The 24,544-nt window shown below is 43.0% G+C and overlaps 1 protein-coding gene across 7 annotated transcripts in view; it reads right to left on the bottom strand.

Moving 5' to 3' along the window:
- FARS2 (phenylalanyl-tRNA synthetase 2, mitochondrial) overlaps positions 1-24,544 on the bottom strand; it is a 395,257-nt gene that overhangs the window by 61,630 nt on the left and 309,083 nt on the right. Inside the window, exon 9 of one of the 7 annotated variants that reach the window (XM_089918247.1) lies at positions 4,070-21,948. The exons of the other annotated variants lie outside the window; for them this stretch is intronic. Within the exon in view, the coding sequence (XP_089774373.1) occupies positions 21,930-21,948 (19 nt within the window). The 3' untranslated portion in view covers positions 4,070-21,929. Of the gene's footprint in view, positions 1-4,069; positions 21,949-24,544 lie in introns of those variants that run through there. 7 annotated transcript variants of the gene reach the window in all.

Raw genomic sequence — 24,544 nt, 5'->3', positions numbered from 1 at the left:
AACAGTTTAGACTTCGAGAAATGGCAATCTCAGGTTTTTGTAATATTTGCTATTCACTTTATGGTTTATTTGGCCAGACTGTAACCTGTGCAGCACTTTGCAACTGTGAGTGGTACTGCTATAATTCTGGTCACTTCTCCACCTTTAATGACAAAATTTTATCACTTCTGTACTGAAAATACTATTTTTGCTTGCTCTGGAAAAACTCAGTAAGCTTATGGAGATCACTGTGCTTCAATAATATTAATAACTAATAATAACAGCACATAAGTGTGGACATGAGCATTCCACATATACTAACTCACTTATTCTTCACAACAGCTCTGAGGTAAGTGCTGTTATTACCTCCGTGTAAGAGCAGGAAACTACTTAACAGGATTCCATAAAACAGACAACGACCAAAACTAGAGCTGCATGGCTCCCCAGTGCAAGTAAGTCCAAAATGTTAGATATTCATGATCATGCTTCCTAGTTGTATGTTTCTTTTTTGGCTGCTTTGGAGAAATCATCACACTTGCAGATCGACACTCCACAGTCCCATTAGAAACCTGTTCATTAGTACCATCTGCATGCTGATTTGAGTTCTAGAATTTAGATACAACTTTCCCTGTTTTTGGACTTCAACGAGTCATTCTGAACCACTGATCCCACCACTAATGAAAAAGACAACTTAGCACATGTAAATATTAACATGCAAATGAGACAAAAATACATGTACAGATAATTATACCCTTTTAACTGACTGTTAGCTGAGAAGTAACCAAGATGGTCCCTGAGCGTACGTGATATATTTAATACCCTTTATTACCATGACTTATTAAGAAAAAAATCTGACCAGTGCTAGAAGTTTTTTTAAACTCTGATCATCCCCACAACCCCAGGAAGGAGAATCCGGCATTGTGTTTCTAAAGCCCACCAAGGGGAGGTGACACAGACCTGCCCGGAGAGGCAGTGAGTGGAGGGCCAGGGGGCGCCGGATGAGAGGCGGGTTACGGGGCCCACACGGGGAAGCACTAAGGGTTTGGAGGATCCCGGGAGCAGGGGAGGCCAGCAGCCTGCGCCCGTGTAGCATCTCCTAGGGGTGGCGGGACCTTTCTAGGAGAGATCAGGGATGCAGGGCAGACTGAAGATCCAGAGCGGAAGCTTCTAGAGCCCTGATGAAGACCATCGTGCCCAGCTTTGTACAGAAGCAGAGGACCTGTTGGCCTTTAAGGGCCCCCCAGGCGTGGACACAGGGAGTATCACAGCTCTGGCCAGTGTGGTGAGGTGGACAGCGTTGCTTCCTACATTCTCAAGGCTTTCTCCCAACCTGGTATGTGTCCGTGGGGGTGGGGGGTGGGGTGGGGGGAGAGCTTATGAGACGGATTACATCCAATTTAGACAAGTAAAGGAAGATGCCATTTCTCACACCCCAAGCTGTGTGATAAAATGTATACCTGCTATAACCCTAACTATTACGAAGAATGCAGTGGGATAACTGCAAAAATCTCTGATCTGATCTTGTATCTTACTTTCCTCTGAGATTGTCAACGGCCAGCTAGTGGGAAGCAGCCGCATAGCACAGGGAGATCAGCTCGGTGCTTTGTGACCACCTAGAGGGGTGGGATAGGGAGGGTGGGAGGGAGGGAGACTCAAGAGGGAAGAGATATGGGAACATATGTATATGTATAACTGATTCACTTTGTTATAAAGCAGAAGCTAACACACCATTGTAAAGCAATTATACTCCAATAAAGATGAAAAACAAAAAACAAAAAACAACAACAAAAAAATTGTCAATGGCCAGTAGACCCACAAGTTTCCCCACTAGGGACCACCAGGGGTCCATGACCCTTATTTTACAAAACAATGTATAGATCCTAAGTAACATGAAAGAAGGGACCTCTCCGCACCAGGCAGGTAGTAATAAGCATACAACCAAAACGTTGACCTGATGTTGTTTGATCACAGAAAAGTTTGTGCCCTCAGAATCATTACACAGTATGAAGAGCTCCTATCCCAGGGGTTACCACAGGGTCATCATTCTTTGGAACCATAACACATAATCCACAAGACCTGACAGTTATATTTGTTTTTAACGATTGTCTGGATTTTATTAAATGAGAATTTAAGGGAAAATAATTTGTTCTGGTGTAATTTACTCGTTCTTTCCTTCCTTCCTCCCACCCCTCATTATTTTACCCTCCAGTGTTTGGGGCACAGCAGTGCACTGGAGCGAAGGGAAAGCCAAAACAAATTCACCAAATCTTTATTAACTAAAATCCAAGTAACCAGAATCCTCAGACAAGCTTTATCTTACTGTCTTTTCACTTGTAGAAGATGGCATGCTGAGCATTTATTTTTAAACAAATAAAATAAAAACTTCCTAAATATGGCTTAGGGACAGTCCAACTTTAGCCCAGAACTCACATACCTTCTAAAGTTTTACAATAAGAACTGGCCTGCACTAATTTGTTAAATTGGTTAATTGCCTTTCCACCAGGTTCTAGGAATACTTGTGATCACAGCCCATTAGGAAAACATTTCAATTATCAAACAGAAATTAAAGCTAAATTTCAGGGAGAAACTAAAAGCATTTTCTGTATGAATTCTGATTAGTAAAAATATTGAACTAATCAGAACATACATTTCACAAAACATTTCAATTGACTGAGGTTAATCAAAATAGACATCATTACCTCTGTAGTCATTGCCCGCTCCCAAAAGTTCAGTGTATTCCCCCCCACACACAGCAAAGAAAAATGCTACCAAAAATCTGACTGAGTATATACTTTTCTAAAGGAACACTTTGAAATATTTCACTTTCTGGGGCCCCAGTTAAAAAGCATAAAACCCACTTTCCAACAGGGAGAAAATTGTTTTTTGTTTTTCTTTTTGTTGTTCATTTGCTGACTCTTAATGAAACACTTAAAAAGGTTATATACCACTGGCTTTCAAACGTCCCAGATTTTGGGATACATTTTATAAGTTTTACCAAATTTCTAACTTGGGGGGATATCAAGAACAATAGTGTAATAAAACAGAAGTCAGAAAGGCCTAAGTTAAAAAAATAGCCAGTATGAGTGTGCAAATGGGGTAAGAACACATATACACACATACCATACTGGTATTTTATATCTGACAAGTCACCCATCTATTTTCCACCTACATTACTGCTCCCAAGATCTATTTTAATATTTATTGTACATGTCAATAAAAATGAGTAGTGAAGAGCACTGCACTCAGCCACACGCCATGAGTGTCCCATTAAAGCACAAGACAACTTACTAATAAAAAGTTCTCGTTAGAACACACTGAGCATTTCAATTAGCCTTTTCATTTACTCACATTATCTTAAAGTTGACACAAAGTTAACCACTCCCCACTTTTCATTTATTTCATTTAATGACTATTTCTTCCTCATTTCTACTGTTCTTTTAGGGATGAATCCAGAGAAAATGAAAAACCAAAGTCCTACCAGCACCAGAATTGTCAGCTCTTGATACCAGCACTTAAAAAACTGTCTGTGCATAGAGAACAGACTTGTGGTTGCCAAGGGGGAGGGGGAGGGAGGGAAGTACTGGGAGTTTGGGATTAGCAGATGCAAACTATTACACAGAGAATGGATAAACAACAAGGTCCTACTGTAAAGCACAGGGAGCTACAGTCAATATCCTGCGATAAACCATAATGGAGAATATGAAAAAGAATGTATGTATATGTATAACTGAATTGCTTTGCTGTACAGCAGAAATTAACACAACATTGTAAATCAACTCTACTTCAATAAAATTTAAAAAAAACACGCCTGGGACAGAGAACCTGTCATTCTGGATTCTAAAAGAACATCAGACGCCTCTGTTCTGCACCCGCCCCGAGATGCTGCTGTGCGCATGCGCAGTGTCTGGACTCCGGAGCCCCGCGCGAGGTGCACGCGTGCTTCAACGTTCACGGTCAGGTCCCGTTGCGGGCCTGGGCAGGTCATCCCGATGAATGAGAGAACCCCAGGCCTCCGGCGCCCCCCACCCCCACCCCCCCCCCCCCCCCCCCCACCCCCGCCCTGCAGACGCGCCACAGGCAGGCAGCCCATTTGTCTGCCTCGGCCACCAAATCCCACGGGGCCTCCCAGCCTTCGCCGCAGGCTTTTCAGGCCTTGAATCTTATTTAATGTTCACGGGAAAAAGCACCTGCTGCCTGCTGGACCCATAAAAGTCTTGTTGAAAATGAATACCTTGCTTAGGCAAAGGCATGAAGGAAAGTGTTCATCCTCTTCTGAGGCCATCTGGGAAGGAAAACAATCTGCCTGGCACAAAGGCGGGGCGTTAGAGGGCCCTGCAGGCCCCTGTGTGTCTGACACCTCACTTCCTTAGCAAAGGCATCAAAGGGTCGAGGATCTTTATTTGATTCTGTCTCCAAAGCCAGGTGTCCCCCTCAAACACATGTCACCAACCACAAGTGCAGTGAGCAGTGAGAATCATGGCAGATTACCACCGCCTCCGCAACATATATTTTTAAAAGCCCCCTCCATTTATAACCCCAAAAGGTACCTAAATGAAACCAAGCACATTCTTTTCATCACCTACTACAGATAGGACGTTCAATAAAAAACAGAACAAAGAAGGAACCAGGGCAACATAGGAAAGCATCCTTTTACTGTTGCCTGGGGGCATCAAGTTTTAAATTCCATTAATCGGGAAAATAGTTTAAATGTACAATTTAGTAAATGGATGTGTTTGTATCACCATGACTTGCAGTCACGGCATCTTCAAAGCGCAATTCAGACGTGGTGCCCTGCACCCTCTCCAGGTGTGTACAGAATGCCGGGTGGTTTCTGGGAACAGACACAAGCTGCACTTTCTCTAAAAGCGTAGAGTGCATTTGGGGATCAGAGGTCAGTCTGACACAGCTGAGTGGAAACGGCCCTGGGAAGGTTTGTGGGGCACTAAAGGTGGCTGTCAATGTCACCTGGGTCCCTGCACACCAGTGGTTCTCAAACTCTGCTGCACAATAAGGTCACCTGGGAGCTTTACGCGTCTTGACGCAAGACCTCCCTCCACACGTGGGAACTGAGTATTAGCAAATTTTTTAAAGCTCTCTGGATAATTCGAATGTGCTGCCCAATGTGAGAACCAGCGCCATGGTTGGCTGCCTTTCAAACTTCACCGTGCACACGAATCTCCCGGAATCTTGGGAAGATGTGGTTTCTGGTTCAGTAGGTCTGGGGTGGGGCCTGAGGAATGCGTTTTAACAAGATCCAGGTGATGCTGCTGGGCCAGCGGACTAGTTTACGTAGCAAAACCAGAGACAATGGGAAACCACTGCAAATGTCTGTGCGGGGGTGATGTCATCAAGGCTGAGCTTTGCCATGATGAACCAAACGCCCCTCAACATAAGCAGATTTAAAGGGGCGGGAAGGAGGTAGGGGACCAGTAAGGAAGCAACTGAGATGGAGTCACACAAGTCTGAATGGATCCTCAAGACAAGTAACCCCGTCTCACTCAATGCCACACACAGGGACTGCTGCTCGGGGGCGAGCTTGTAAAAGGCTCTACTAGGCATGCAAAGCCCACAGGAAATGAGTCTACTTTAACTACTATACATAAAATAGATAACCAACAAGGACCTACCGTATAGCACAGGGAACGCGGCTCAATATTCTGTAATAACCTAAATGGGAAAAGAACTTGACAAAGAATGGGTACTTGTATGGGTACAAGTAAATAAATAAACAAAGTGCTGTTGGTAATATCCCATGCTAAGAAAAGGAAAAGAAAGAAAAAGAAAAAAAAAGAAAAAGAGTCTACTTCAGTATCTGGTCCTTCCCCCAGGTCTGAGTAACTGAAAAGCACAGTGTGGGTAGGAATGCCAGTGCCTCCGACTTCTTACGGAAAAGACTGTGTTGCCCCCTCTCTTCTCCTCTCCTGCCAGGCACTGGGGTGGGGAGGGGCGGGTGGTGGGCACAGGACTGTCGTGCCTGCCCTCTTGCACTGATGGTGTGTCCATGATGTGGACAGGCAGACAGGTGGATGGAATGAGAAAAACTTCTGTTGAGTTAAGTGGAGATTTTCAGGTTGTCTGTTACCGCAAACTTAGCCTGGCCAATGTAATCTCAACTGATGCACCGACCGAGAGCCTCCCCTCCCTGTGGACCAGTCCCAGGAGCCCAGCAGAGGTGATCAGAGGCTCGTAGTGGCCGGGCGAGCCCACTGATGAACTGCCCAAATTCCAGTGAGGCTGTGGCTGTGGCTTAAGGACCCTGGTCCTAGTGACTCCCATGACCATGGGACCTCGGGGGACACTTCACAAGGCCCACGTCTCAGAAGGGTTTCCTCAGCCCTGGAAGCGCTCCTTGTAAATAAGATGCTTCTGAAAGAAGCGCTCTTGGCCGGGTGCTGTCTTCCCTCTCTGACCCCCGCACATCACGGTGGGAGAGGCCCAGACATTATTACCTGGCTTCCCCTCTGCTCTCTGCTCCATCCAGACTCCTCCCAAAGCCAATTTTCTACATCCAGAGTTTTAACTAAAGAGCATGACACAAATCTATTGTTAATAAGATTCAAACGATATCGGATGCATTTTAATTTTTTTAATTAATTAATTTATTTTTGGCAGCGTTGTGTCTTTGTTGCTGCATGCGGGCTTTCTCTAGTTGCGGCGAGCGGGGGCTGCTCTTCGTTGCAGTGTGCGGGCTTCTCACTGTGGTGGCTTCTCTTGTTGCGGAGCACGGGCTCTAGGCGTGTGGGCTTCAGTAGTTGTGGCTCGCGGGCTCTACAGCGCAGGCTCGGTAGTTGTGACGCACAAGCTTAGTTGCTCCGCGGCATGTGGAATCCTCCCGGACCCAGGTTCGAACCCGTGTCCCTTGCATTGGCAGGCGGATTCTTAACCACTGCGTTACCAGGTAAGTCCCTCGGATGCTTTTTTTTTTTTTTTTTCCTGTGCCTGGTATTGTCACGTCTAAGTATTTCTAATTTCCATTATGATTTCCTCTTAGACCCATTAACTATTTAGAGATGTTTCCAAATGTATGGTTTTTTCTTTACATCTTTATTGGAGTATAATTGCTTTACAATGGTGTGCTAGTTTCTGCTTTATAACAAAGTGAATCAGTTATACATATACATATGTTCCCATATCTCTTCCCTCTTGAGTCTCCCTCCCTCCTGCCCTCCCTATCCCACCCCTCCAGGTGGTCACAAAGCACCGAGCTGATCTCCCTGTGCTATGCGGCTGCTTCCCACTAGCTATCTATTTTACGCTTGGTAGTGTATATATGTCCATGCCACCCTCTCGCTTTGTCACAGCTTACCCTTCCCCCTCCCCATATCCTCAAGTCCATTCTCTAGTAGGTCTGTGTCTTTATTCCTGTCTTACCCCTAGGTTCTTCATGACATTTTTTCCCCTTAAATTCCATATATATGTGTTAGCATATGGTATTTGTCTTTCTCTTTCTGACTTACTTCACTCTGTATGACAGACTCTAGGTCCATCCACCTCATTACAAATAGCTCAATTTCATTTCTTTTTATGGCTGAGTAATATTCCATTGTATATATGTGCCACATCTTCTTTATCCATTCATCCGTTGATGGACACTTCGGTTGTTTCCATCTCCTGGCTATTGTGAATAGAGCTGCAATGAACATTTTGGTACATGAATCTTCTTGAATTATGGTTTTCTCAGGGTATATACCCAGTAGTGGGATTGTTGGGTCATATGGTAGTTCTATTTGTAGTTTTTTAAGGAACCTCCATACTGTTCTCCATAGTGGCTGTACCAATTCACATTCCCACCAGCAGTGCAAGAGTGTTCCCTTTTCGGATGCTTTTTTAATTAAAAAAAATAAGTGTTGCTTTTAAGCTGAGATGTAGCTTGAGATTCTTCTCCGACCTCTCACTTCACACCCAGCCAAAGACAGTTCAGAGGTCTCCAATGTCACTCAGCCAAAGTCCACCCAAAATTAGATACTTGAAGGCTACAAATGAGTGTAAAACAGGTCCTGTGCGAACACAGTGTGAAAACAATGACCTGAAACCACTTCAAAGGCCAATCATCAACTTCCCTTTTATCTCATGATTTTGTCTTTGTTTATTGAAAGTCAGACCTATTTATTACTCAAGTGAATAATGAGCAATGTCCTAGGAAAATATTCTTCTTGCCTCAGACGTTATCAGGAAGTAGAAAGAATACCTCATTGAGTATTTGATAAATATTTTTAAATTAAATTAATGAATAAACGGACTCAAATTTCTCATTTGCAGGACGGACTTAGATGTCTTTTCATCTCCAAAGTTTCTGCAGTGCTGCTTTAGGACCCCCTCCCGCGGGGGATGTGAACCTATCTTGCCTGGAAATTGGAGTACTTTTCAAAGTATGCTTTTAGTTCTTCTCTCAGACTCTTAAACACCCTCCAATTCTCCACTCATCAGTTGGCTTCCTTCACCTCTCATATAAAACAGTTCCAAAAAAAATCTCAAAATTCATTCTAATCAGTCCTCAGTTAAGCTCCTTGTTTAGACATAATCTTGTCATTGTTATCTGGGTCTAAATTTATAGCCCATTAAAAATAAAGCTTATGTGAGATTAAATTTTTTTCTTTGAGCTTATTGGTATTTTCCAAATTTTGACAATGAATGTGTCACTTTGGTAGATAGGAAAGAAGATATTAAAATACGTGACAGTGGATGACAACTCAGAAAGTGTTTTGCCCCCAAAAATATTTTTTCCTATTTCTACTGGGCTGAAAAACTCATCTAGGCAGAAACGTATCTGCCAACAGATTCTAGTCGGTTTTACTAAAATTTTTATTACCTTTTCTGTTTATTAAGTCGTTGATACCTGTTCTCGATGGTCGGGTAAGTTCTGTCAACAAGGATGATCCGCTTATATAGGCTGCTTCTGGCAAATGGAGCCCCAATAAATGCATGTCTTCCACACGGGGTTTTAAAATTATTGTTTTATTATAAAAATAATATATGCTCATAGTAAAAAATTTAAATTATACAGCAGGGGGTATGAACTGAAGAACAGAAGATATCCCCAATTCCAGTCCCCTGTTGCAGAGATAACAATGGTTCACAATTTCCTTTGTATCTTTTTAGATATTTTCTAGGGAAAAAGAAGTCTACATGTTTATAAAAACAGAAAATGGGATAATAATCTATAGAATGTTGTACAACTTGGTCATCTTTTTTCCTTAATTTTTGAATTTTATTTATTTATTTATTTATTTATTTATTTATTTATTTATTTGCTGTACGCGGGCCCCTCAATGTTGTGGCCCCTCCTGTTGCGGAGCACAGGCTCCGGACACGCAGGCTCAGCAGCCATGGCTCACGGGCCCAGCTGCTCTGCGGCATGTGGGATCTTCCCGGACCTGGGCACGAACCCGTGTCCCCTGCATCGGCAAGCGGACTCTCAACCACTGCGCCACCAGGGAAGCCCTTATTTTTTTATACAGCAGGTTCTTATTAGTCATCCATTTTATACACATCACTGTATACATGTCAATCCCTATCTCCCAATTCATCCCACCACCACCACCACCACCCCTGCGCCGCTTTCCCCCCTTGGTGTCCATACGATTGTTCTCTACATCTGTGTCTCCATTTCTGCCCTGCAAACCGGTTCATCTGTACTATTTTTCCAGGTTCCACATATATGCGTTAATATACGATATTTGTTTTTTCTCTTTCTGACTTACTTCACTCTGTATGACAGTCCCTAGATCTATCCACGTCTCTACAATGACCCAATTTCGTTCCCTTTTATGGCTGAGTAATATTCCACTGTATATATGTACCACACCTTCTTTATCCATACATCTGTCGATGGGCATTTAGGTTGCTTCCATGACCTGGCTATTGTAAATAGTGCTGCAGTGAGCATTGGGGTGCATGTGTCTTTTTGAATTATGGTTTTCTCTGGGTATATGCCCAGTAGTGGGATTGATGGATCATATGGTAGTTCTATTTTTAGTTTTTTAAGGAACCTCCATACTGTTCTCCATAGTGAATGTATCAATTTACATTCCCACCAACAGTGCAAGAGGGTTCCCTTTCCTCCACACCCTCTCCAGCATTTGTTGTTGGTAGATTTTCTGATGATGCCCATTCTAACGGGTGTGAGGTGATACCTCATTGTAATTTTGATTTGCATTTCTCTAATAACTAGCGATGTTGAGCAGCTTTTCATGTGCTTCTTGGGCATCTGTTTGTCTTCTTTGGAGAAATGTCTATTTAGATCTTATGCCCATTTTTGCATTGGATTGTTTGTTTTTTTAATATTGAGCTTCATGAGCTGTTTATATATTTTGGAGATTAATCCTTTGTCCGTTGATTCGTTTGCAAATATTTTCTCCCATTCTGAGGGCTTTTTGTCTTGTTTATGGTTTCCTTTGCTGTGCAAAAGCTTTGAAGCTTCATTAGGTCCCATTTATTTATTTTTGTTTTCACTTCCATTTCTCTAGGAGGTGGATTGAAAAAGATCTTGCTGTGATTTAGTTCAAAGAGTGTTCTTCCTATGTTTTCCTCTAAGAGTTTTATAGTGTCCGGTATTACATTTAGGTCTCGAATCCATTTTGAGTTTATTTTTGTGTATGGTGTTAGGGAGTGTTCTAATTTCATTCTTTTACATGTAGCTGTCCAGTTTTCCCAGCACCACTTATTTAAGAGGCTGTCTTTTCTCCATTGTATATCCTTGCCTCCTTTGTCATAGATTAGTTGACCATAGGTGTGTGGGTTTACCTCTGGGCTTTCTATCTTCTTCCATTGATCTATGTTTCTGTTTTTGTGCCAGTACCATATTGTCTTGATGACTGTACCTTTGTAGTATAGTCTGAAGTCAGGGAGTCTGATTCCTCCAGCTCCGTTTTTTTCCCTCAAGACTGCTTTGGCTATTTGGGGTCTTTTGTGTCTCCATACAAATTCTAAGATTTTTTTGTTCTAGTTCTGAAAAAAATGCCATTGGTAATTTGACACGGATTGCACTGAATCTGTAGATTGCTTTGGGTAGATATAGCCATTTTCACAATATTGATTCTTCCAATCCAGAACATGGTATATCACTCCATCTGTTGGTATCATCTTTAATTTCTTTCATCAGTGTCTTATAGTTTTCTGCATACAGGTCTTTTGTCTCCCTAGGTAGGTTTACTCCTAGTTCTTTTATTCTTTGGTTGCAATGGTAAATGGGAGTGTTTCCTTAATTTCTCTTTCCGATTTCTCATCATTAGTGTATAGGAATGCAAGAGATTTCTGTGCATTAATTTTGTATCCTGCAACTTTACCAAATGCATTGATTAGCTCTAGTAGTCTTCTGGTGGCATCTTTAGGATTCTCTATGTATAGTATCATGTCATCTGCAAACAGTGACAGCTTTACTTCTTCTTTTCCAGTTTGTATTCCTTTTATTTCTTTTTCTTCTCTGATTGCCGTGGCTAGGACTTCCAAAACTATGTTGAATAATAGTGGTGAGAGTGGACATCCTTGTCTTGTTCCTGATCTTAGAGGAAATGCTTTCAGTTTTTCACCATTGAGAATGATGCTTGCTGTGGGTCTGTCGTATATGGCCTTTATTATGTTGAGGTAGGTTCCCTCTGTGCCCACTTTCTGGAGAGTTTTTTTCATAAATGGGTGTTGAATTTTGTCAAAAGCTTTTTCTGCATCTATTGAGATGATTATATGGTTTTTATTCTTCAATTTGTTAATATGGTTTATCACATTGATTGATTTACGTCTAGTGAAGAATCCTTGCATCCCTGGGATAAATCCCACTTGATCATGGTGTATGATCCTTTTACTGTGTTGTTGGATTCTGTTTGCTAGTATTTTCTTGAGGATTTTTGGATCTATATTCATCAGTGATATTGGTCTGTAATTTTCTTTTTTTGTACTATCTTTGTTTTTGGTATCAGGGTGATGGTGGCCTCACAGATTGAGTTTGGGAGTGTTCCTTCCTCTGCAATTTTTTGGAAGAGTTTGAGAAGGATGGGTGTTAGCTCTTCTCTAAATGTTTGATAGAATTCACCTGTGAAGCCATCTGGTCCTGGACTTTTGTTTGTTGGAAGATTTTTAATCACAGTTTCAATTTCATTACTTGTGATTGGTCTGTTCATATTTTCTATTTCTTCCTGGTTCAGTCTTGGAAGGTTATACCTTTCTAAGAATTTGTCCATTTCTTCCAGGTTGTCCATTTTATTGGCATAGAGTTGCTTGTAGTAGTCTCTTAGGATGCTTTGTATTTCTGTGGTGTCTGTTGTAACTTCTCCTTTTTCATTTCTAATTTTATTGATTTGAGTCCTCTCTTTTTCTTGATGAGTCTGGCTAATGGTTTATCAATTTTATTTACCTTCTCAAAGAAGCAACTTTTAGTTTTATTGATCTTTGCTATTGTTTTCTTTGTTTCTATGTCATTTATTTCTGCTCTGATCTTTATGATTTCTGTCCTTCTGCTAACTCTGGGTTTTGTTTGTTCTTCTTTCTCTAGTTCCTTCAGGTGTAAGGTTAGGTTGTTTGTTTGAGATTTTTCTTGTTTCTTGAGGTAGGCTTGTATAGCTATAAACTTTCTTCTTAGAACTGCTTTTGCTGCATCCTGTAGGTTTTGGACCATCGTGTTTTCATTGTTAGTTGTCTCTAGGTAGTTTTTGATTTCCTCTTTGATTTCTTCATGATCTCTTGGTTATTTAGTAACATATTGTTTAGCCTCCATGTATTTGTGTTTTTTACGTTTCTTTCCCCTGTAATTCATTGCTAATGTCATAGCGTTGTGGTCAGAAAAGATGCTTGATATGATTTCAGTTTTCTTCAGTTTACTGTGGCTTGATTTGTGACCCAAGATGTGATGTATCCTGGAGAATGTTCCATGCGCACTTGAGAAGAAAGTGTAATCTGCTGTTTTTGGATGGAATGTCCTATGAATATCAATTAAATCTGTCTGATCTATTGTGTCATTTAAAGCTTCTGTTTCCTTATTTATTTTCATTTTGGATGATCTGTCTATTGGTGTAAGTGAGGTGTTAAAGTTCCCCACTATTATTGTGTTACTGTCGATTTCCTCTCTTAGAGCTGTTAGCAGTTGCCTTATGTATTGAGGTGCTCCTGTGTTGGGTGCATATATATTTATAATTGTTATATCTTCTTCTTGGATTGATCCCTTGATCACTATGTAGTGTCCTTCCTTGTCTCTTGTAACATTCTTTATTTTAAAGTCTATTTTATCTGATATGAGTATTGCTACTCCCACTTTCTTTCGATTTCCATTTGGATGGAATATCTTTTTCCATCCCCTCACTTTCAGTCTGTATGTGTCCCTATGTCTGAAGTGGGTCTCTTGTAGACAGCATATAGATTGGTCTTGTTTCTGTATCCATTCAGCAAGCCTGTGTCTTTTGGTTGGAGCATTTAATGCATTCACATTTAAGGTAATTATCGATATGTATGTTCCTATGGCCATTTTCTTAATTGTTTTGGGTTTGTTTTTGTAGGTCCTTTTCTTCTCTTGTGTTTCCCACTTAGAGAAGTTCCTTTAGCATTTGTTGTAGAGCTGGTTTGGTGTGCTGAATTCTCTTAACTTTTGCTTGTCTGTAAAGCTTTTGATTTCTCCATCAAATCTGAATGAGATCCTTGCCGGGTAGAGTAATCTTGGTTGTACGTTCTTCCCTTTCATCACTTTAAGTATATCATGCCACTCCCTTCTGGCTTGTAGAGTTTCTGCTGAGAAATCAGCTGTTAACCTTATGGGAGTTCCGTTGTATGTTATTTGTCATTTTTCCCTTGCTGCTTTCAATAATTTTTCTTTGTCTTTAATTTTTGCCAGTTTGATTACTATGTGTCTTGGTGTGTTTCTCCTTGGGTTTATCCTGTATGGGACTCTCTGCGCTTCCTGGACTTGGGTGGCTATTTCCTTTCCCATGTTAGGGAAGTGTTCGACTATAACCTCTTCAAATATTTTCTCGGGCCCTTTCTTTCTCTCTTCTCCTTCTGGGACCCCTATAAAGCGAATGTTGTTGCGTTTAATGTTGTCCCAGAGGTCTCTTAGGCTGTCTTCATTTCTTTTCATTCTTTTTTCTTTATTCTGTTCCGCAGCAGTGAATTCCACCATTCTGTCTTCCAGGTCACTTATCCATTCTTCTGCCTTAGTTGTTCTGCTATTGGTTCCTTCTAGTGTAGTTTTCATTTCAGTTATTGCATTGTTCATCTATGTTTGTTTGTTCTTTAATTCTTCTAGGTCTTTGTTAAACATTTCTTGCATCTTCTCGATCTTTGCCTCCATTCTTTTCCCGAGGTCCTGGATCGTCTTCACTATCATTATTCTGAATTCTTTTTCTGGAAGGTTGCCTATCTCCACTTCATTTACTTGTTTTTCTGGGGTTTTAGCTTGTTCCTTCATCTGGTACATAGCCCTTTGCCTTTTCACCTTGTCTATCTTTCTGTGAATGTGGTTTTTGTTCCACAGGCTGCAGGACTGTAGCTCTTCTTGCTTCTGCTCTTGGTCATCTTTTCTTATTGATGGATGTAATCCTTCATAGTGATGACTAGTATCCCACAGAATGAACACTGTATAATTTATCAGTCTTCTACTGAAGAACAGTTTTTGACATTATATGAAACACTGCAATAAACAGGCACACACATCTTTGAATACCTATATTAGTATATTTGTGGGGTAAATAAAATCTGGATCAAAGAGTGTGTGTGAATTTTCAGTTTTGATATATATCATGGAACCGTGTTCCAGAAGAACTGTACTGATATGCATTTCCTCAAATAACACAGGCAAAAGCTCCTATCATCCCATACATTTGACAGCATGGAGTATGACCAACTTTAAAATCTTTGTCAATTCAACAGGTGATAAAGTATAATTCTCAGTTATTAATCTGTATTTCTCTAATCATGAGCGAGGCTGAGCACCCTTTCCTACATTTACAGTCTGTATTTCTCAGTCTCACTGACTGGTAAGAACTCTTTGTCACATTAAGAAAACTGGTCTTTTGTCACAGCCTGGTGATTCTTCCTCCCCACTCCCATAGTCTGTTTTATGGCCTTAATCCAAATTTTGCATATGTTTTGTTGAGCAGAAGCTTTAAATTTTTATGTGGATAAACTGATCACTATTTTCCTTTATGACTTCTGAGTTTCCCATTTAGGTTTATTTTTTCAAGAAAGGAGGAACTCCTTCTAACCTAAACTCTGAACCCCCTGAAAGCAGTTGCAGAGGCTGGCTCCATCACTTACACACAGTGTGACCTTCTAAAAGTTACTCATTTTCCCAGAATTTCAATTTCGTCAGCTGTAAAATTAGGATAGTAAATAATAGCTACCTCCAAGAATTACTGTGAAGACCAAATAAAATGACATAGCTGTGATTCACAACACAGCACATAGGAAGTGTTCAATAAATGGTACCTCGGCTTCCCCTGGATCCAGACATCACCATCCCTGGAGGCACAGACAGGGCTGGGAGCCACAGCATGCCACCACTGGCCCAGGGCCTGGCTTGCTGGGCTACTGTACAAATGCTCATGCCGCGTGATTCCTCACAAAGCAGGGCAAATCCTCAGCACCGTTCTTAGAGCACCTGGGGCTCTATGAGATTTCCTGATCATTTGGGGATCTGAGCTCACCGAAAAGGCTCAGGACAAATGCCAGGGGTGGCTACGTGGGCCCCAGCTCTGGGGGAAACGCAAGGTCTTTACCTTAACTTTTGTGGGAATGAAAAGGAGAAACTGTTCCAGAGCAAAGAACAGAATGGAGACAAGAAGTGAAAAGTGTAACCAAGTACTTGGCATTTCAGCAGCCCCTCCTGCTAACTGAGGGTCCGTGAGCGCTACACACACTGACCAGCTCTTTCACTACATGAAGAAACGTGTACGTGCATCTCGTGGAAGGAATCCGTCTTTTATCTGACTTTATTTGTCTTGGCTAAATAGGTCAAGAAAAAGAAAGACAGAAATTCCTTCAAATAACTCAATTACTTTAAAAACGTCTTACTTTAACAGAGTATGGAGTCAAATCTTAAGCAATTTTTATATGAAGGAATCTACTTTTCCCACACACTGTGATCCCTATAACATCACTATTAGTCAGGAAAAAAACTAGCCTGCTCTAAGGGTCATGATGTAACTGTTCAGAGTGGCAACAGCTTCTCTGGTTAAACCTTAATTTTTAAGTATCTGGAAAATACTCGTATTGCTTATCCATTGTTAACTTAGCACTCAGATCTACCTTCAGGCACCAGGCCAGGCACACACTGATCTTAGCGCCTATGTGAGAAACTGCAAGGTTAGTTGTAGTCCCATAAACACATCTTCAGATGGATTTAAGCAGAGAACCCAACTCATTCATTTCCTACAGAAATCTCCACTGGGATTGTCGCATGATCTGTCTGTCAAATGTGGCAGTGATGATGAGTCCCATCCTACATACCCTTCTTCAATGTGACCTCGACAATCCTCCCTTTGAGAGCTGCAGGCCTCACCCTCTCCTCAAGAGTAGATGGGCCTTCATGGCTGCACTCACGGACACCTGGTAGCAGAAGTGATGCTATGCGACTTCTGGAGCTGGGTCACCAAAGAGTACAGCTTCCAAATGCTCGCTGGGATACCCACCCTTGGAGCCATCAGCCACCATAGAAAGAGTTTACAGATCTGAGGCCACTGGCGAGGATACTCGGGCCACACGGAGAGGCCACGTGTTCTCCGGCCCAAACTCCAGCAGTCCTAGCTGGAGCCCCTGCCAGACTCCAGAGGGAAAATGTCTCACTCCACTCACCGTGCATCTTCCCAGACTCGGCCCTGACGCTGCGGAACAGAGACACGGCTGCACAAACAAGCACAACACAGTCAGCGCTGAGTCACAAGGTCACAGTTTGTAACAACACGGCCACAGACAACTAACTAGACGCTGACCCTAGGTCCACTGACAAACGGCTACCTTGTAACTGCTCAGGGTAAACGACTCCCCAAAGCACTGCAGCATGTCTGCGGGAACGATGCAAACAGACAAGCCACGCTGCCCATGAATATCCTGCTAACCGCCCTCACCCCACCTGGGAAGCAGTGATCCCCCTCTACTCCCTATCTAAAAGCCGAACAACGGAACCCCATAGATCATCAGGCTGCTCAGAGATCAGAGGTGAAGGGGCAGATCTGGTGAGGGCTTTCCGAAAGGAAAATAAAATGTTTACGTCATCTTGCAAGTCGCTCTTCAGATGCTGCATTTTTCTCTTTCATCAGTTCTAGCTGACAGCACATGACAGGTGCCTCTGTGGCTGTTAAAGCTTAAAACCATTTATTCTGAGGACATGAAAGATAAATGCAGACTGGACTGATGTGTATAAGACTTAGCTAACAGGATGTTAGTGGGTCCAAAGAGTATCATAATAACTTACTACTGTTGTTAAATTTATTTTGCAAAACAGATGAAATACAAATTCTCTGATAGAGGGTCTAACATGGGTATGGGGAACGGGAAATATAGTACTGATTAACCTGAGTTTATAAGGACCCTTGCTTCTGGTGGCAAAAAAGTGGGGAGTGTGGAATAAAGTGTTGGAATTACCTCGACGCCTGGGATGGTCGGCAGCAAGCTGCGGGGCCTGAGGACGGTACCACCAATGTGGTCTTTATGGCACGTTCTGAACATCTGGACCAGCACACAAGGTAGGCATGCAAAATACCCACACACACACGTCATGTCCCACATGTTCACACGGCACAGATTCAGTATATTGGTGCACACACATTTTCACGTTGGCATCTATCACAGTAGATTTTGGGGGGGTACATTATACAAATAATTTAGCATTCCTCTGTCTAACGTTGGTTAGTAAGTAAACCTTCTAACCCTCAAGCTTGACATTTTTGAAGTCTGTTAGCTTCTGCAGGTATGTCTTACTTCCCTCTAAGGTTTTCAAAAATCTTATTTTTAAAGTAAATTCTGAACACGACCGCACAGTGCCCAGCTTAGCTACAATTTTTGATGGTTAGAAAAGGAAAGCGGAAGCCCATTGATGGCTAGTTGCTATTTTAAGAGCTGGAGTTAAGATCAGTTTTCAACAGGATAAAAGGTTCACGGAAGCCAAGACCATTCTCACCAGCAAGAGCACACCCGCGGGGCTTGTACAGACACATCCTGAGCGCCCATGGTGGCCCGAGCACCTCCTCACCCACCTGCCCTCCTCGGGCTGCTGCCGGGCCCTGTCAAGTCAGCCCCGGGGTCATTTCACCATTTTACATGCGAATCCTAAGGGAGCAGAAAGGGGCCTGTCTACTTAGTCACACTGTGGAGGCTGTATTCTAAGGCTCTTGCACCTAAGTAATACCCCTTATAAATCACAGTGCCCTTCTTCTGGCTATGGTAAGATGTTCTCACCCAAAACCCAGGAAAATACCGCCAAGGCAACTAGACTTGCATAGTAACAGACCCCGCTACGAGCCTCTTCCGGGAAGCCTTCGGACATGACCTTGCTTGTCTTGGGGGCAGCTTGTTGAGGCCAGTCCAAGTGACGGTGTGGCCTCCTGTCCAGCCCCTGCGACGGGAACCTCGGACACTTTTTTACTGCAGGGCGAGTCTAAAATGAGCTCCCCAGTCCAGAGAGTCTAAACCTGGTCCTCAAATTAAGTTTCCCTATTATCTGTTGAGCAGTCTGATGGGCTCCTGGAAATGTCTTTCTTTACACGTTGCTCACACATTGAGGTCAGCTACCTGAGATTAAAGCGGCCCCATCACAACAGCGACTTGCAGGATGTCGCCAAGAGGCCTGTTGACCTGCGCGGTTACAATCTGGCAGGATGGAAGGGTCAGACAGGACGGTGTGAAGACGGCCACTGAATCTATGGCCCAAATTGGCTCGTACTCTGGTCTGGGGAACAGAGAGGGAGAAGTGTGTAGGAAACGGAGCGGGAGATCTCAGCTCCCTTACCTGGTGCAGGAATAATGAATCCTTTGTGCAAAAGCAATTATATATATGAGGAAAAAAGATTCTTTCCCTGAACTGGCAGACATGAAGAAACTATTGATTGGTTTTATCCCCAAACAACAGGACCACTTCCCCTGTGCTTTCAGCTACCTTTGGGGTGGGTCCACCTGCCTCCTTGCTGGCTATGCCTCCGTACACGCACGTCTGCTGGGTGAGCATCTTCTCAGGGTCATGAGCCTCCCTGAATCCCACAGGGTTCTGGGTGATGGATTCTGGGTTTCTTCAAGAAGAAAAATTATAAAAGAAAATTAATCTCTGGCCCCACTTAAGTTAATTGCTATAAGGAAAGACACATTTTCCCCTGAATGGCTGGTGAACTGGCAATCTGAATGACTGGAAGTTGGAATCAAGGACCAGGAGTCAAAGGAACGCTCTCGGAACAGAGTCCTTTCACAGACATGATAGAGGTAGACTCCTGCTAGCGAGAGAAACGTCTGGTGGTGTAGATCAGCTCCCTCAGTTGTCCTTTCAAATTCCATTCTACCTCTCCAGTGTACGAGGTGTCTCCTTAGGTGATGGGTCCTGGGCCTCTTCAAGATGCCATTTGAGAGGGAGAAAGGAAAGAAGTCTGCCGACGAGCAGTGCTGGGAGGGGAGAAGTTGGCTTCCTGTTGCAGCTTCTCATTTCTATGGTTGGTTCAGTCCAGGAGAGGCTGACGGACAGGTCTCCGGAAACAAAGCTCGGCATTGCTAGCCCTGGAGGGCCGTGGCGATGAAAACAAACCTCAGCTGGCAGGAATCCTCCGAGAATAAAATGCAAATTTAATTCCTGGATCCCAGGGATTCATCGGAATATGCCTCGTCCTGCTCTCGGAGGGGATCTTGTAGGGCACTGGTTTTGAGCAGCAGTGCCCGGCGAGGCTCGTGGTGGGTGTGCAGCGGGGGCTGGCGCGGGCCCAGTGAGGCCACGGGCTTTGCGGGCTTTGCGGTACAGCTATCGGGGTGATCCTCTGATGATGACCCGTCTCTCACACGCGCTCCGGGCCGTGATTCTAGATGGGAAAGCTCACTGTACAGGAGGGCAGGGGACAGTGGTGGCACCATTGTGTGTCTGGATTCAACTGTATGTGGTTTACAAAGCTCTACAAGGCGGGCCGGGCAGAGGTACAGAAAACTGCGATTCTGGGAAGCTGAACGACGTGCCTGGGACCACGCTGCTACCTTGCAGCAGCTGTGGACTAGACTCAGCTGTCCGGCGCTCAGGCCGAGGTCGGCCCCCTGTCCCAGGAAAGCCTCTTCCTGCCCTTTGGCAGCAGCTGCCACCCTGACCCAGCACACGCAGCTCACATCTAGGTCACCTTTTTACCAAGAAACAGGAAAACCTGTTCCTTCTCCCCCTCAGAAAACATCCTCACCTGCGCCTGGTGACTCAGCCCATGCCCGGAACCACCCTTGGCTCCCGGCGTTTCCTCACAGCCGTCATCAGCACGGCTGGTGTGCTCCGCCTTCAGAACGGACCCTGGCCCATGCCTGTGCCCACCCTCCCAGGCCAGTGACCCTCACCTTTCCTCAGGGCCTCCAGTGGGCCCTGCCTCTCCTCCTCTTCTCTACGGAGAAGTGGTAAATCTGCTTGCTCCGCAGGCTTGCCCTCGCACTTAGAATGGTCCCACACGGCCCGACATTTCCCGGCCATCGCACACTGCTCCGAACCCATTCGTCTCACAAACATACCAGACTTGGTCCTGCCTCAGTGCCTTTGCACAGTCTCGTCCCTCCCCTCCCCTACACTTCCATGGTTGTCCCTTCCCTTCCCTGCTTTCTCAGCGGGTCTTCCCACTTCCTCTCCATCTCGGGAGCCCTACTTTACTGCAAATCACACTGCCGATGAACCCGTTTACGTAGTTAGTGCCTGTCCTTCCCAACAGCCTGGAAGCCCCATGAGGACACAGCCTTATTGTCTTGGCCCCTGTGTACTGCCCACACCTGGAGGAACCCAGCACACAGCAGGACCCAGTATCTGCTGAGGGCACGTGTGAGAGAGAAACATGCATTGCAAGGGGAGAAACCACACCTGGTTCTAAACAGACAGGTAACAGCCCAGCAGAGTGAGTGTCACGTGGGTCCCGTCTGGGAAAGAATGGAGGGGTCTCCTCTAGATACAGTCAGCACTGCCCAGAGTAACACCTTCGAAGAGGAATTCCACCACCCCTACCTTATATTTCTCTAGGATTTCACATATTGTACAACTACCTTCTAAAAATAAATAAATACATGGGCCCAGCACAGTGTCTGGCATGTGGTGAGAGCTCAATAAATGCTCACTGCAGAATTAAAAAAAAACGAACAAACCTATCACCTGCCATCAGATTAATCATTTTCATTTTCCCACGCCTCCCCATTTCCTTTCAGCAGGAGTAGACATTTTTACATTGTTGTAACCATAAACAGGTATTGATGTGTTTTCTGTCTTTCATAACATTTTTTGATGTTGCAACCTAGTCTCTGATGTCTGACAACTGTAATATTCCATCAGGGTGTACGGCCTTCTCTAAATCGAGGTAGTATCGGGTCTGTCCTTTGAGCAGAACCCAACCCCAGCGACCAGGGCAGTCAAAGCTGTGCGACAGTCTGTCACCAGGCAGCCTGAGCTCTGACTACTGGCCTAGTTGACTAGAGCACCCTCTAGGTTGTTCTTGGAAAACTCAAACCACGTCACAAATTATTTATGAAAGGATGACTTCAACCACGGACCAGGCGTAAGCAGCTTCAGGAGAAAGCACCAACCGGCGGGATAGTCAGAGGAGAAGGCAAAGCGACAGCTGTGAGTGAGCTGAGACTTTAATAAAGGCGGCGGCCAGGGCCTGCTTGCTTTCTTTGATCTCTTGAGAAAACAGTCAGCAGTTTCTTAGCAGATGGACCATCCAGAGTCAGAGGGGAAGCACGTGCCATATGTCCTGGGATTTTCCCATCTTGCATTGTTAAAACGCTTAATAAGATGCTGTAAAGGAGGGCAGTTTTCTTCTTTTTCCTCTTTAGATAACTTTTTCTCTCCTGTATACAAGTGAAACACGCATTCACTAAAGATAATCTGGGAAATATGGGAAAATGTACAGAAGTAAAAATCGCCTGTGGTCCTGCAAGCCCAGGATAACGTGGGTGCAGCTGTATTTGCCCGCCGTCCCCTGTGGACACTTCTGCCCATGTTCATACAATGACACTCAGATCACACACTCTCCCCCTTCCCTCTAACCCTACTGCTAGCTGGTGAACCTTGTCATCAATGTCCATAACGATTCTTTAAAATGTTTTAAATATGTGCCAAATAGTTCACTGTTGGGATGAATAAAACATCATTTATTTGTTTCTCGATGGATAACATTTAGGTTGTTCCCAAATTCTCACTCTTGTACGTAATAATACAGAAGCCTTTGAACGCTGCTCAGCTAAATCCCTTGGCACAGATTAGAATCGCTGGATCAGCGTACAGACTCCTGAAGGTTGAGCCACAAGGCAAAACACACTCATTCCTGGAGCTCTACACTCGATCCAGCCTGCACCAGGCTGGTTACATCAACATTTTTAAAAAATTTATTTAAACTGTGGATGAAAAATGAAATCATTATTTTAAATTACGTTTCGTTGATAACTGGTGAGACAGAACTTTGAAATTTTGTTTTCTGGCTATAAGTTTAGATTAAGTGCTTAGTGAACTGTTTTCTATTGAACTGTCCATTTTTCTGTTACAACAAGAAATTATTTTCGAATAAAAACCATATGATCATCTCAATAGATGCAGAAAAAGCTTTTTACAAAATTCAACACCAATTTATAATAAAAACTCTCCAGAAAGTGGGCCTAGAGAGAACCTATCTTAACATAATAAAGGCCATATAAGACAAATCCACAGCTAACATCATTCTCAATGGTGAAAAGCTGAAAGCATTTCATCTAAGATCAGGAACAAGACAAAGACCACTCTCCTCACTTCTATTCAACATAGTTTTGGAAGTCCTAGCCATGGCAATCAGAGAAGAAAAGGAAATAAAAAGAATCCAAACTGGAAAAAGAGTAGTAAAACTTTCACTGTTTGCAGATGACATGATACTATACATAGAAAATCCTAAGGATGCTCCCAGAAAACTACTAGAGCTCATCAAAGATTTTGGTAAAGTTGCAGGACACAAAATTAATATACAGAAATCTCTTGCATTCCTATACACTAACCAGAAAATATCAGAAAGAGAAAGTGAGGAAACAATCCCGTCTACCATCACATCAAAAGAATAAAATACCTAGGAATAAACCTACCTAAGGAGGCAAAAGACCTGTACCCTGAAAACTATAAGATGCTGATGAAAGAAATCGAAGATGACACAAACAGATGGAAAGATATACCATGTTCTTGGACTGAAAGAATGAATATTGTTAAAATGACTATACTACCCAAGGCAATCTACAGATTCAATGCAATCCTTATCAAGTTACCAATGACATTTTTCACAGAACTAGAACAAAAAAATTTTAAATATGTATGGAAATACAAAACACCTCAAACAGCCAAAGCAATCCTGAGAAAGAAAAAGGGAGCTGGAGGAATCAGGCTTCCTGACTTCAGACTATACTACAAAGCTACAGTAATCAAAACAGTATGTTACTGGCACAAAAACAGAAATATAGATCAATGGAACAGGACAGAAAGCCCAGAAATACCCACAAACCTATGGTCAGTTAATCTACAACAAAGGAGGCAAGAATATACAATGGAGAAAAGACAGTCTCTTCAATAAGTGGTGCTGGGAAAACTGGACAGCTACATATAAAAGAATGAAATTAGAACATTCTCTAACACCATTATACAAAAATAAACTCAAAATGGGTTAAACACCTAAATTTAAGACTGGATATCAAAGACTCCTAGACGAAAATTTAAGCAGAACACTATTTGACATATATCGTAGTAATATTTTTTGGACTTGCCTCCTAAAGCAAAGGAAATAAAAGCAAAAATAAACAAATGGGACCTAATTAAAAGCTTTCGCACAGCAAAGGAGACCACTGACAAAATGTAAAGACAACATACTGAAAGGGAGAAAATATTTGCAAATGATATGACCAATAAGGGGTTCGTATCCAACAAATATAAACAGTTCATACAACTCAACATCAAAAAAATTAAAAATCTGACTTAAAAATGAGCAGAAGAGGGATTTCCCTGGTGGTCCAGTGGGTAAGACTCCATGCTCCCGATGCAGGGGGTCTGGGTTCAATACCTCGCCAGGAAACTAAATCCCACATGCATGCCGCAACTAAGAAGCCCATATGCTGCAACTATGAGGCTGCATGCCACAACTAAAAGATTCTGCATGCCACAATGAAGATCCTGCATGCTGCTGCAACAAAGACCTGGAAAAGCCAAAATAAATAAATAACTATTTCAAAAATAACTTAATTAAAATTTCTAAAAAAAATGAGCAGAAGAACTGAATAGACATATTTCCAAAGAGGACATGCAGATGGCCAACAGGCACACGAAAAGATATTCATCATTGCTAATCATCAGAGAAATGCAAATCAAAACCACAATGAGCTATCACCTCACACCATCAGAATGGCTATCATCATGAAGAACACAAACAACAAATGTGGA

The sequence above is a fragment of the Delphinapterus leucas genome, chromosome 10, assembly GCF_059928025.1.
Source record: "Delphinapterus leucas isolate spDelLeu-1000000601 "Yukka" chromosome 10, BTC_Dleu_Yukka2, whole genome shotgun sequence".
Lineage (NCBI taxonomy): Eukaryota > Metazoa > Chordata > Mammalia > Artiodactyla > Monodontidae > Delphinapterus > Delphinapterus leucas.
The sequence above is the reverse complement of the archived record's forward strand: the minus strand, read 5'-3'. Positions and strand labels throughout refer to the sequence as shown.